Consider the following 13,804-nt stretch of genomic DNA (forward strand, 5'->3'; position numbering starts at 1 on the left):
CTCTAGATGCCTGATGAAGCTACGCTAACAAGGACCAACGACTTTAAACGCCGTCTACCACCGGTTGTCTCCTCCGTCGTGTTCCGCCGTTTGAGAACACGAGAACGAGGAGGATGTCGCAGCGAGAAGGAAATAACATTAGCAACGAGCAAGGAGATCAAACGGTTCTCAACAACGGGACGGGAAAACTCGACGCTTTGTGACTTGACACTTTGCGTCGGAAATTGCAAAAGACCTTGGAGAAACGAAACGATGTCGAATTTATATTTATACATTTTTCATCTGGAATTCTCTCTGTCGATTTGTTGCATTTATTATGTTCTGTCTAGGGATGAAACACGCCTGGACATTCAAATGCAACGTTCAATCATATCGCAACTATAAACGCATCGAGGCTCCATAGATGAGATAGAGGTGTGCAAGATTAATGACTGATAAGTGCACGTTATTTATTATCAGACGCGATAACGTCTGCGTGTAACCCTATTGCGAGTTGAAGATACAGCAATAACTGTCCACCGTTCTTACCGTTCAAGATCTCATCATCATTAGTCACGCTAGTAAGCTGATATTGTCTCGACAGTGGGAAATGGAGCGGAGCCATAGAATAATGTACCATTAGAGGGCAGAGAGAGATTCTCGATATGGTGTTGAAACATAATGCCGAGGTTCAACGTCCCACACGTGTCAAAATAATTCACAGTTGACAAAACTGTATGTGCTTTAAGATTTCTTAATTTCTTGCCACGCACGTCGAGAACTTTTTGTCCCAAACTTTTTGCAGCATTTCCTCAGTTTTAAGTAAGTATAACCCAGGCAAAACAAATAATAAATTATATCGTATTACGAGTAAATTTATTAAATAATAAAATTACTAATATGTCGGTGAAATTTAGCCTCGATGGAATGATTGATCAACGATGGTAAAGATGATTTAAAAAAAAAAAAAATTGACATCTTTATTCGATCGGTGACTGTTTCTTATTGAACGTCTTCTGTCTTTCGACACTTCGTAATCGGTTTGTTTCAAATATCTTCGCAATTGTTGAAATTAAGTTATTAAAATACTTTAGTATCGTCATAGATTTTAAGAGCCGACGAAAAATACTTTTCCCCCTTTCTTGGTTGATCGATGCAACATGTACGTACCTGGCGCACAGACACCGCAGTCGTCTCCTGCAAAACCTTTCACACCCTTGGGCCCTGGCCTACCGGGCCATCCATCGGGTCCGGGGAGTCCCGGTAATCCTGGCAGACCACGTTCGCCCTGAGGACCTCCTATCCTGCTTCCTTTCCCCGGGAAACCTTTCGGACCTGATCAATCGAAACGCGTAATAAATTAATATCAACGACGTGGAATTAAATCAACGTCAAGAGTATATTTCACTTAAATTTCTCAATTCTCTGACTTTTGTTTTGCGAGAAACAATTGCCAGATAATAATAATAATAATTGTAGTAAAATAATAACAATAATATATAATATAATATAAAATAAATATATATAATATAATATAAAATTAACATAATATAATATATAATAATGTAAATAAATAATAAAAAATAATATATAATATACAATACAATAATAATTTTATATAATAATATAATATAAAAATAATAATAGTAGTAAAATAAATAATAGTAAAATATGTGAATAATAAATATATAATATAATATAATATAAAAATAACATAATATAATATATAATAATAATAAATAATAAATAATATATAATATAATAATAATGTTATATAATAATAGAGTATAAAAGTAATAATAATAGTAGTAAAATAAATAATAGTAAAATATATGAATAATAAATATATAATATAATAGAATATAAAAATAACATAATATAATATAATAATAATGTTATATAATAATATAGTATAAAAGTAATAATAATAGTAGTAAAATAAATAATAGTAAAATATATGAACAATAAATATATAATATAATATAATATAATAATAACATAATATAATATATAATATAATATAATGTAATAATAATGTGATATAATAATATAATATAAAAAATAATAATAATAGTAGTAAAATAAATAATAGTAAAATAGTAAATATAGTAAAATAAATAATAAATGATACATTTTTAATAAAAATTTTCATTAATTAGTATTTCGATAGTCTGTCGATCAATAATCAACGTGTAAAAGAAGAAAAAAAGAGTACCTTGGGAACCAGGATCACCGCGATCTCCAGGTAATCCAGGAATGCCTGGGTATCCAGGTTTCCCATCGATGCCTGGTGGGCCGCTTATCGTTATTCCGGGCAATCCTTTTGGACCAACGGGGCCGGATATGCCCGATAAACCTGGTGGACCTTGCAAGCCCATCTCTCCGGTAAGACCTTGAAAAAGAAGAAGAAAAAGAAAGAAGAAGAAATTCAACGACACTCATACATATTTCATATGTCGGTGTAATAAACGAGTATCGTATCGTCGAATACGAACCATCTTGTCCTGGCTCTCCTTTGATGGAAGATCCTTTTAATCCTGCCAATCCAGGGAGCCCGGAAGGTCCTGGAGGACCAGGCGGCCCGATGTAACCTACTTTGCCAGGTAAACCTGGTACTCCTGGCTCACCTGGGCTACCAGGCGGACCTAATCGCAAGAGACGACATTGTTGACAACGAAATTCTTGTTTACAGTGGATCTACAGTGTGTCTGGTTCAAATTGAGAGCGCCTAAATGTCTCGAGAAATATAAACGACACGAGAAAACGAATGTAACAGTGTCACAAGATATTCGAGATATTCAGGTGTGTCATTAAAATTTTTAAATGGAATCCTACAATTTTTATCGCGTGTTTCTCAAACTTTGCAAACTTTGCAAAATCTTACAAACTTGCTTTTTTTTTTTAAATAAATTGTTACGAGCCTCTAAATTTCTATACAATGTAATACAGTAATTTGTACATATATTATAATATATATTATAACATAGTATATAGATAGTATAACATATGTTATAACATTATATAGATATTATATTATTTATAACATAGTATATAGATAGTATAACATATATTATAACATAGTATATAGTATAGTATAACATATGTTATAACATTATAATGTAATATTATGTTACCGAATATAATGAGTTTATTTTGAAAACGTTCGAACATCAGGTATAGGAATATATAACAAAGCACTGTGAATTCTCATTGAAAAATTCTAATCTCTAATCGAAAGAAGAAGGTTCCGTGGTCATCTGAAGACGAAACGAAGGACATCGATACGATCTTCAACATCCAATATAACTTTTATTCGACACACGTTTCCTATTTTTCTCGTACCATCTATACTTTTAAACAGACACAGGCTGTACATATTTTGGTGATTATCAATTGTCTCGTTGACAATTGAAAGGCGCGTTGGATTTATTTCTGCTTTCCTTCGCAATTTTATTTTGGATAAACACAGACCTAAATCTCCTTGAATTCCAATATTCCCCTGAATTATTTCATCCAGTTCCGGTATATATTTTCCAGGCTCTCCCGCTGCTCCTTGTTTACCAGGCGGTCCTTGATTCCCCGCGTCGCCCGACTCTCCCTGAATTTAAAATGCAAAGTACATTTTAAGCGAACGTCTGTCAACTATCGGAGAGCGGTCTAATTCGCTACAGCTATCCTGCAGCGACGGCAATTCTTATTCAAATTGCACCGAACTGGAAAACAGTGTAGCAATCGTTGATTTCCTTCGGTTTAATTCTGAAATTAATTCTGACGTTTGACCATTTCGAAGCAAGGTACTTTCTCATTTATTCTAATTTATCTGAAGCTTTGAAAATAAATAAATAAATAAATAAATAACACGTATAATTTGATGGAAAATTATACCCAAATTTCGCTAAATTTTATTTCAGAAAAGAATCCTGACGTTCGACCAGTTTAAAATAAGGTACTTTCTCGTTTATTTTAATTTATCTGAAGCTATGAAGAAAAAGCAAAACACGTTTAATTTGATGGAAAATTATAGCTAAATTTCGCCAAATTTTATTTCAGAAAATAATCCTGACGTTCGACCAGTTCAAAACAAGTTTTAATTTATCTGTGTTAAGCTGTGAAAAGAAACAAATATAATTTGATGCAAAATTATGGCTAAATTTCGCTAAATTTTAGTATAAAATAAAGTGAAAGGAAAGTCTTACGGGAAAGCCATCGGGTCCTGGTTTTCCAGCGTAGCCTGGAGCTCCTTTCTCTCCCTTTTCGCCTGCTGGTCCTGGCGGGCCTTCGACACCCTGTTTGCCTCTAGGTCCGTCGTCACCTTGCTCTCCTTTCATACCTTTAATACCAGGAAATCCTGGCCGACCCTGCGCGAAAATTTCACACGTACACACAAACAGGACCGCGATGATCCATCGGTGATTATCTTTTCATTTCGCGACTCTCCGGACTCTCCTGGCTTTACCAAGAGAAAGAGAATTTCTCTCGGCACATTTAGGCGCGAATCGACCTCGACGTGGCAAGAATCGATCGATCATTGATCGATGATCTCATCACAGGCGAGATATATGAATAGATCTAACATACAATGTATCTTTTCGACCCACGATTTCGGGGTGCCGGCACCCCCTTACCATTTTCGTGTCACGTCCTGTCGTACCGACTCAGCCAGGTTTTGCACCGCAGCGCTACTAGCGATGAGAATTAAAATCAAAAAATATGGACAGTGTTGCCAGATCTGTTCCGAGAATTACTTATTGAATCGAACGTGGCGGTATTTCATTAATGAAGGGATATTTAAAACGGCGGATTGATGAAAATCGGAATGACAAAATTTACTATATATTCGACTATTAACATCTACTTAAAAAGCATTAGAAAAAAAATTGACACTTTTATGAATGATATTATTATTATTATTTAGATGTAATGTTTTTCGTGAACATAAAATTGAATAGTATTTAATGATATATGAAATAATATTTTTATGAATAATATTTATTATTATATAATAATAAATATAAATATAATAATTATATAATTGATCAATATAATAGTTATTATATAATAATTATTATTATTATATTATTATATAATAATATAAATATAAATATAATAATTATATAATTAATAAATATAATAGTTATTATATAATAATGTTTGTTATAATTTAGATATTTCCTTATTTTTTTATTTAAGGTCTACTCACATATGTGACCTCGTCTGTGATCTCAAGTCGAAAGTACGCAATGAACTGTGTCCGGATAAGATTCGAAAGTTTTTAGGCTCGTGAATGTCACTTACGAAAGGACCTCTGTCGCCCAGTTCCCCTTTCCACCCCCGATCGCCAGTATCTCCTCGCATCCCCTTGGCACCTCTTGCACCCTTTACACGTGGGTAGTCGGTATTTCTCGTGTACTCGTCAGGACTTGGCAGGCCAGGCTCTCCTCTGTCTCCTTGCTCGCCCACCGTGCCTTTTATACCGTACACCGTTTCACCGACGTCGCCTTGCATGCCTGGTAATCCTGGAGATCCGCGGAAACCCTAGAACAATTTGATTCAACCCTTTTAAAAGTTTTACCCCCTGACGCAAACATTCCTTTCCCTCGTTCTACCAACGGGTGTGACGAAATTTATAAAATTAACCGAGCGAATAGAAAATGTCATTCTGGTTTAATACGAGATGGAGTAATTATGAGATTAGTTATTATTTCAAAATTATCTGGATCTCCTCATAAATAAGGATTTCGAAAGTTAATAAACATTAGTATAATTAAATATAATAAAAGTTAATATAATTGAAAGGATTAGTAAGTGAGTTCTTTAACTGAGAAACGTGGGTGAAAAGTAACTTTACAAATGTTAGTTTTTGAATGAATTGGATTAGTTGAGCCAGAAATATGTAAGATCATTGAATATGAAAATGCTGTAATTAAAATAATCGATGGTAAGACGAGAATGAAATGGAAATTTATATTTGTATCTATAACAAAACGGAAAGCAACTAACAACGAAGATTGTCGTGCTATGAAAACGATCAGTTCCAGTGCCATGTAGCGCGATCACGCTGTTCAGATTTCAATGTACACACGCATAATGTAATGCGCTCGGTTGTTTCGATCGTCGTCAGTCATATTGAAGCTCCCTCTTCCAGTTAAATTCCAGTTCTTTTCAACTAAAGCTAAACCACGTGCATAAATTTTTACTTTATCTGTACTTTTACGAGGTAATTTTTCCTTTATTTACTTTTATTTCTACTTTACCGACAGGGTAAGCGCTATCGCGCCGCACGGCACTATCCGACGCGGTCTTTTTAAACCAGCACTACGTAAAACTAGGATAAGCCACGAGCTATTTCGATATGTCGCGCCACCGGATCCAGATGTATATTATTATTCAGTTTCTCGTCTTTTTTTTTGCGCGTGCAAGGTGGCCGGTTTACAGAAAGCCGAATGCAACCAACTAAGAGATCTCGAGTTTCTCGGAAGATGCCGATCGCTCGCGGTGGAATCTTCTCGCCGAGGGTAGCTCGTGTTATCAGTGGCTGTCGGTAGTGTCAGCAAATAACGGAATCCAGGAGCGCGACGCTTCGGATTTCAACGGATTTCTGGCTCGTTTCGTCTTCAGAGATTATACACGTGGCTCCAGCGTGGCTGTTCGTCTCCTCTCCCGACTCGCTTGTATTTTCTCTTATTTCGCGTTACTTCCACTTGTTTCACCAATGAAAAAACGTATAGTCGGTAACTGAGAGCTAACGACAGTGAAAAATTGTAACAATTTCAACCGATATAACTTCGTGAGAAAAGATTGTGATAACGATCTAACACTAACTAAACTATAACAGTTTAATACTGACTAAACTGTAATATAAAATATACTGAAGTATAAAATCTGTATGGGAGATAGAGCAAAGAAATGAAAAGGCTTCACAATACGATATATATTACTCGAGCTTTTAATTTATATTTTTTTTTTTGCGAAAGATTATTGAAATATTTTAATAAACTTTTGTAGCCTTTTACGTCTATAAAATTTTTAATAAAAATCATAAATTGGTCATTTTGATTATTTTGATAGTTCTAGTGTAAAGAAGCTTCTACTTTGACTTTGAGTTCGTCCGAAGATGATTTTACATCGTGCAAATCAGTGGAAAATTCAAACGTCTGTGAAAAAATTAAAAATTTCTTTCCTCTACTAGGATTTACTATTGGTAGATCTTTGTGCATGAATTTTATATTTCATTTAATTGAAGTTTGAGTATCAGCGTTAAACGACAAAAATTCAAGAAACTCTAATGTGCAAAATTCAGTAAAATGATTTAAAAAAATAAAAGAAAACACCATACAACAGATCCTAAAGACACGTGGATCCAACCACGAGAAAGATTTTCGAAGAAATGTTTCTAGAGTTTGGATCCTGACAATTTTCAGTTTTCTACTCAGTCAGACGATGAAAATCATCTTTGAGAAAAGCAGACTCAGTCTAAGCTTTCAAATAAAATCAAGTAGAAATTTATTATTAGAAACCATCGACGATTTACCGATTACGTTATTCGTTCAGTCGTTGTATCTCGCTGTATCTGAAATAAATTGCTACGAAAGAACTACCTTTGTTCAGAACTGAAAGTCCCATAAAGTTACAAAAGATATTTATTGCGATTTAGTGAAAAAAAAAAAAAAAAGGGGCAGAAACTCTTGCCGGAGAACAAAAGGCGCTCGCCGCGAAAGATCTTTATCGCGACGATTTTTACAGAGGTACGAGCGAGTGGGAGATCCGAGCGCAGCGAGCCGCGCGATATCGCGTGTAGCACCGCTGAATTCCTTTAAATTCCTCGCGCTCACTTCTCGTTTCATCTCCTCACTTCTTATTTCCGGCGTGTCCGTTAAATATTGCCGACGAACACTTAGGCCAGCCAGACGATATTTCATGCGAGCAGGTGGCGTTTCGCAAAAAGGAACGAGACACGCGTCTAAAGGCTCTGGACCCCTTTCTCTCTCTCTCTCTCTCTCTCTCTCTCTCCTCCCTCTGCCCCTCTTCGTTCATCTTACTCCCCTTCGTCGTCGTTTCCACTCTTCTCTTCACGGACCCGGTCCGCTTGGCGAACGAGTGGCACGACCTAAACGCCCGTAAGAGGTTCACGAACCCTCTGGCTGGCCCGATCGGTCGTTACGGTACCCGAAGCGTGTACACCAACGAATAACCAAGCGATCCTCTCTACTCACCATGTCTCCCGTCTCTCCTGGATAGCCCATTTCACCGGGGATCCCGTACGATCCTGGAAAACCCTGCGCAGAAAATTGAAAATCAAATTATTCACCCTATCACGGATTCTTCACTTTTCATTGAAGGCAGGGCATTCTTGGTGGCGACATTCTTGCGGATTTTCCTCGCGCTGTCTTTCATTTTTTTTCCTTTTTGTTTTCTTTTCGAGAGCTAGACGCAGGGAACAACACGTGTTTATTAATTGAACAATCTACAATCGTGGAGTTAAAACGGTGAGACAGAAGGATATATTTTATTCGCAGTGTACGAATGTTTCTTTGACCATTTGGTCATTTGTGTCACTTTTCTGTTTATTTATTATAGTAATTGTTATTATTATATAATTATATGGAGATAATTATATATTATTATTATTATTTAATTATTATGTAATTATACAAGAGGAAAGTAAGGTAAAACCGGATAATACCTAATTTATTTAGCTTCGTAGCAAAAAAAAGGCTAAATCTCTTAATTGGACCTTATGTTATACAATAAGAAAATGACAAATTTTTGGAAAAAATTGTATGGTTTACAGAGGGGAAAAAATAAAATTTTCTGGAGGTATACAAACACCCGGTTTTCCCTTGTTACAATAATAATTATATTAATATTTCCTATGATACGCTATAATCCTAACATCCTCTATAATAATAACAACAATATTATTGTATATAATAATTAATATGACTGAATTTGGAAATTGCCATTTAAGGATACGTTGCGAAAAGCTAAATCTCTTAATTGGACCTACAATAAGAAAATGACCAAACTTTTTGGAAAAAATTGTATGGTTTACAGAGAGGAAAAAATAAAATTTTCTGGAAGTATACAAACACCCGGTTTTCCCCTGTTACAATAATAATTATATTAATATTTCCTATGATACGCTATAATATCCTAACATCCTCTATAATAATAACAACAATAATATTGTATATAATAATTAATATTTACAACTAATGGCCGACTGAATTTGGAAATTACCACGTCGCGAAAAGCTAAATTTCTTAATTGGACCTACAATAAGAAAATGACCAAACTTTTTGGAAAAAATTGTATGGTTTACAGAGGGGAAAGAATAAAATTTTCTGGAGGTATACAAACACCCGGTTTTCCCCTGTTACAATAATAATTATATTAATATTCCCTATGATACGCTATAATATCCTAACATCCCCTATAATAATAACAACAATGATATTGTATAATAATTAATATTTACAACTAATGGCCGACTGAAATTGGAAATTACCACGTCGCGAAAGCTAAATTTCTTAATTGGACCTAAAATAAGAAAATGACCAAACTTTTTGGAAAAAATTGTATGGTTTACAGAGGGGAAAAAATAAAATTTTCTGGAGGTATACAAACACCCGGTTTTCCCCTGTTACAATAATAATTATATTAATATTTCCTATGATACGCTATAATATCCTAACATCCTCTATAATAATAACAACAATATTATTGTATATAATAATTAATATGACTGAATTTGGAAATTGCCATTTAAGGGTACGTTGCGAAAAGCTAAATCTCTTAATTGGACCTACAATAAGAAAATGACCAAACTTTTTGGAAAAAATTGTATGGTTTACAGAGGGGAAAAAATAAAATTTTCTGGAGGTATACAAACACCCGGTTTTCCCCTGTTACAATAATAATTATATTAATATTTCCTATGATACGCTATAATATCCTAACATCCTCTATAATAATAACAACAATATTATTGTATATAATAATTAATATGACTGAATTTGGAAATTGCCATTTAAGGGTACGTCGCGAAAGACATCGACGATCGCAGTTCGAATTTTGTTACCGAAATGGCGGCCGTCGTTCGAACGATCCCGCGTGATTTGATTTAGTCGACGATTCGCAGCTTTTCTCGAGAGAACCAGACGAAGAAATTTCTGCTGCATCGCTCGATTCGCTCGCATTCATGTCACGTTTCGAAGCTACTACCGTGAACGAGCAACGTATGCCCCAACTATTTCCTGCGGTTCGTCAACGGTTCTTACTCGCCCGTGGAAACCGTAACATTTCACTCGACGCTCGATTTATTCGTCGACGGGGGGAATCCCTTAACAACGATTATCCGTCGATGTGTGCCCTCACAGGACAAGAACACCAGATTCGAATTTTATAGATATTTTTTCCCCGAGTGTTGCAATCCGCAAGAATGTCGACGTTGTAGGGTTGGAACTGTCTGTAATTGTTGTCGAATAATCGACAAACGCGAGAAAAAGTGTATTTTTTATTCGAAGAGTCTTCGATTCTTCGGCTCTTCAATGACGATGCTTCGCACTTTTGGTTTCTCGATGTTTAATTTCGAGAACTAGGGATGGAGCTTAGGAAACGTCGAGATCCAAGAAAGTTTCTAAACCTAAGTCTAATCTTTCCTCGGTGTAGTTGAAACCTACTTTCTTCAATGAAACTCAGATAAGAAAGATGTAAAAATCAACGAGTGAAGTCATCGCTCGCTGCGAGGTGATCGTTCGCAAACGCAATGATCTTTCGTTCATAACGATCGATAAACATGCCGATATGAACGCAAGAACGTTCGAACATTAATATTATACTTTTGAACAAGAATCTGAATTAATTGTTTCTGCACGTTGATGTGTGTAAAATTTTACGTGATAAACTGTCAACTTCAGTTCTTAAAACGAGAAATTAACATTAGAATTACCGGCGATTGAAACGTGAAATTTTGCATCAGAGGGGTTAAAGTAAAAAGAAAAGAAAAAAGTAGAAAATTTTATAATACTTATAATAGATAGGTTTTTATTTATATATTTTACGAAAGATCACCTAAATCTCTAAAATTAACACTGTTTTATATCTGTAAAATATCAAAAAATTGATCATTTTGACCATTTTTGTAGTTCTAGTCTAAAATTTTTAGTCTAATAAGTACACAAGCTTTTATTTATATGTTTTACGAAAAATCATTCAAGTTTCTAAAAACTAACACTGGTTTACATCTGTAAAATATCAAAAAATTGGTCATTTTGACCATTTTAGTAGTTCTAGTCTAAAATTTCTAGTCTAGTAAGTACACAAGCTTTTATTTATATGTTTTACAAAAAATCATTCAAGTTTCTAAAATCTAACACTGTTTTACATCTGTAAAATATCAAAAAATTGGTCATTTTGACCATTTTAGTAGTTCTAGTCTAAAATTTCTAATCCAGTAAGTACACAAGCTTTTATTTATATATTTTACGAAAAATCATTTAAGTCTCTAAAAACTAACACCGTTTTCCATCTGTAAAATATCAAAAAATTGGTCATTTTGACCATTTTAGTAGTTCTAGTCTAAAATTTCTAATCCAGTAAGTACACAAGCTTTTATTTATATATTTTACGAAAAATCATTTAAGTCTCTAAAAACTAACACCGTTTTCCATCTGTAAAATATCAAAAAATTGGTCATTTTGACCATTTTAGTAGTTCTAGTCTAAAATTTCTAATCCAGTAAGTACACAAGCTTTTATTTATATGTTTTACAAAAAATCATTCAAGTTTCTAAAAACTAACACTGTTTTATATCCGTAAAGTATCAAAAAATTACAAATTGGTCATTTTGACCATTTTGATCGTTCTACTCTAAAATTTCCATCAGACGTGTCAAAGTAAAAGAAAAAAAAAAATAGAAAAAACTTTATAATACTTACGACAAAGCTTTTATTTATACATTTTACGAAAGATTTACATCTAAATCTCCAGAAACACATTTTACATCTGTAAAATATCATTCTGACCATTTTTTGGTAGTTCTAGTGTTAAAAGAGATGAGACCAGCACTCTCTCTTCCCATTTCAAACCGTTTCGAAGCTTCGCGAAGTGCTTCGAGAGTTTCGAACGTTTCGAAAATTTCGAACCTCGTCCCAGTTTAAAACCGAAAATGACGGATTATTATTATTATTATTACCTCAGGCCCGTCGACGCCAGCGTCTCCTCGAACGCCTTTCACGCCCACGGAATTGATACCACCGTCACCAGGTTCACCGGCGGGCCCTTGTTCTCCGAATGACCCTGGTTCACCACGTTCACCATGGATACCAGGCAATCCTGGTGGACCGGTACGTCCGTCGGTCCCGTTGCATCCGTCCAGACCGTCTGGTCCCATCACACCTGATGGACCGGATTTACCCTGCGGCCAACCGTAGTTAATTATTCCTTCTGTTTCGTTCTTTTCTCCTCGGTCTTATTCCGGCGAGTCTCGACTCGAAGGTGGAAGGAATTACGATGAATTGTCATCGTTTCGAACGTTCGAGAGTCAGAGAAAATGGGAAAATTTATAAAATACATTTTGCACTCGATTTTCGATTCGACAGTACAGCAAAATGATTCAAGTTATTATCGCAGGAAGAATTCAAGTATTCGGAAGATCTATTGACTGTAAGATCGAGTGGGAATTCCCGTATGTGTCTGATCGAATCGCAATCATTTTGTGTGCCATCGCCATCCGTTACCAAGTGGGCATTTCCTCTCTCGATCTATTTGTAAAGTCAATTTTTCCAGACAACGAAGTTTTCTGTCAAAACGTGTATTACTTGCATGCCAGTAGGCCCGTCTATTTTTGTTTCTTTCAGGGGAATAATATATATATATTATATTTTAATATATTATTATTATTTTTAATCTATTTATTTAATATATTACAAAATAATATATATATTATTAAAAATAATAACATATTATATAATATAGTAAATAAATAATAATAAATAATAATAGTTATAATATATATTATTATTATTTTTTAATATATATATATTGAAAAATAATAAATAACATATATTATAACATAAATAACATATATGTTATATATATATTAAAAAATAACAAATAATATATATATGTTATTTATTAAAAAATAATAAATAACATATATATATATAATAATAAAATAATTTATTATTATTACAATAATATATATAAATATCATAAAATATATATAAATATATGATAATACATATATATATAAATATAATAAATAATATATATTTAAAAAAAGTATATATATATTTTTCTTTCTGATAAAACACGCAGTTTCTGTTTTTCTTTCACCGTTTCTGTAAAATGGGACGAAATATAACAAATCTAGAAAAGTTTGCGCGGGTATGTAGTTGTAAATTCGGTTCGCCTGCAGCTGAAGTTATCAAACAATAAAGTTGATTTCTAAAGAAGGAAACTTTGTCGCGTTTCGTGTGAATGTACGAAGCTTCCGGCGTTTTTTTCTTTTAATGTGTCGTCATACTAAATGTTGTACTAAAGCAAGAAAGAAATTAATTAAAATTGAAGAACAAGGGGGAAAATGCACGAGTCCTAAATTAAAACGGAGTTTGTTGAACGTGAGTTAGGAAATATTCTCTAGAAACTCGCCCGAGTGTATTTAAATTCATGGCTCGTGAAATTTAGGCAACATCTGGGGCGGGGAAAATTTGAATGTAAAAATTGATACTCGGTAAACGAACTTTTAATGGAATGGAGATTTTTTACGAACCGGCAGTCCGTCAGCTCCTGGGAAACCTCGTATACCTGGGTCACCCTGCAA

At 34.1% G+C, this 13,804-nt stretch overlaps 1 protein-coding gene across 1 annotated transcript in view; it reads right to left on the reverse strand.

The window, feature by feature from the left end:
- The window catches only part of LOC122536205 (collagen alpha-1(IV) chain), a 98,395-nt gene that overhangs the window by 17,733 nt on the left and 66,858 nt on the right, over positions 1-13,804 (reverse strand). The window contains exons 3-11 of the mRNA XM_043668370.1: positions 13,754-13,798; positions 12,176-12,397; positions 8,193-8,255; positions 5,275-5,514; positions 4,176-4,337; positions 3,451-3,577; positions 2,475-2,624; positions 2,195-2,371; positions 1,150-1,314 (exon numbers count right to left, since the gene is read on the reverse strand). Coding sequence (XP_043524305.1) covers positions 1,150-1,314; positions 2,195-2,371; positions 2,475-2,624; positions 3,451-3,577; positions 4,176-4,337; positions 5,275-5,514; positions 8,193-8,255; positions 12,176-12,397; positions 13,754-13,798 — 1,351 coding nt within the window. The remainder of the gene's footprint in view (positions 1-1,149; positions 1,315-2,194; positions 2,372-2,474; positions 2,625-3,450; positions 3,578-4,175; positions 4,338-5,274; positions 5,515-8,192; positions 8,256-12,175; positions 12,398-13,753; positions 13,799-13,804) is intronic.

Source organism: Frieseomelitta varia, unplaced genomic scaffold (genome assembly GCF_011392965.1).
Source record: "Frieseomelitta varia isolate USP_RPSP 00005682 unplaced genomic scaffold, Fvar_1.2 scaffold_811, whole genome shotgun sequence".
In the NCBI taxonomy this organism is placed as follows: domain Eukaryota; kingdom Metazoa; phylum Arthropoda; class Insecta; order Hymenoptera; family Apidae; genus Frieseomelitta; species Frieseomelitta varia.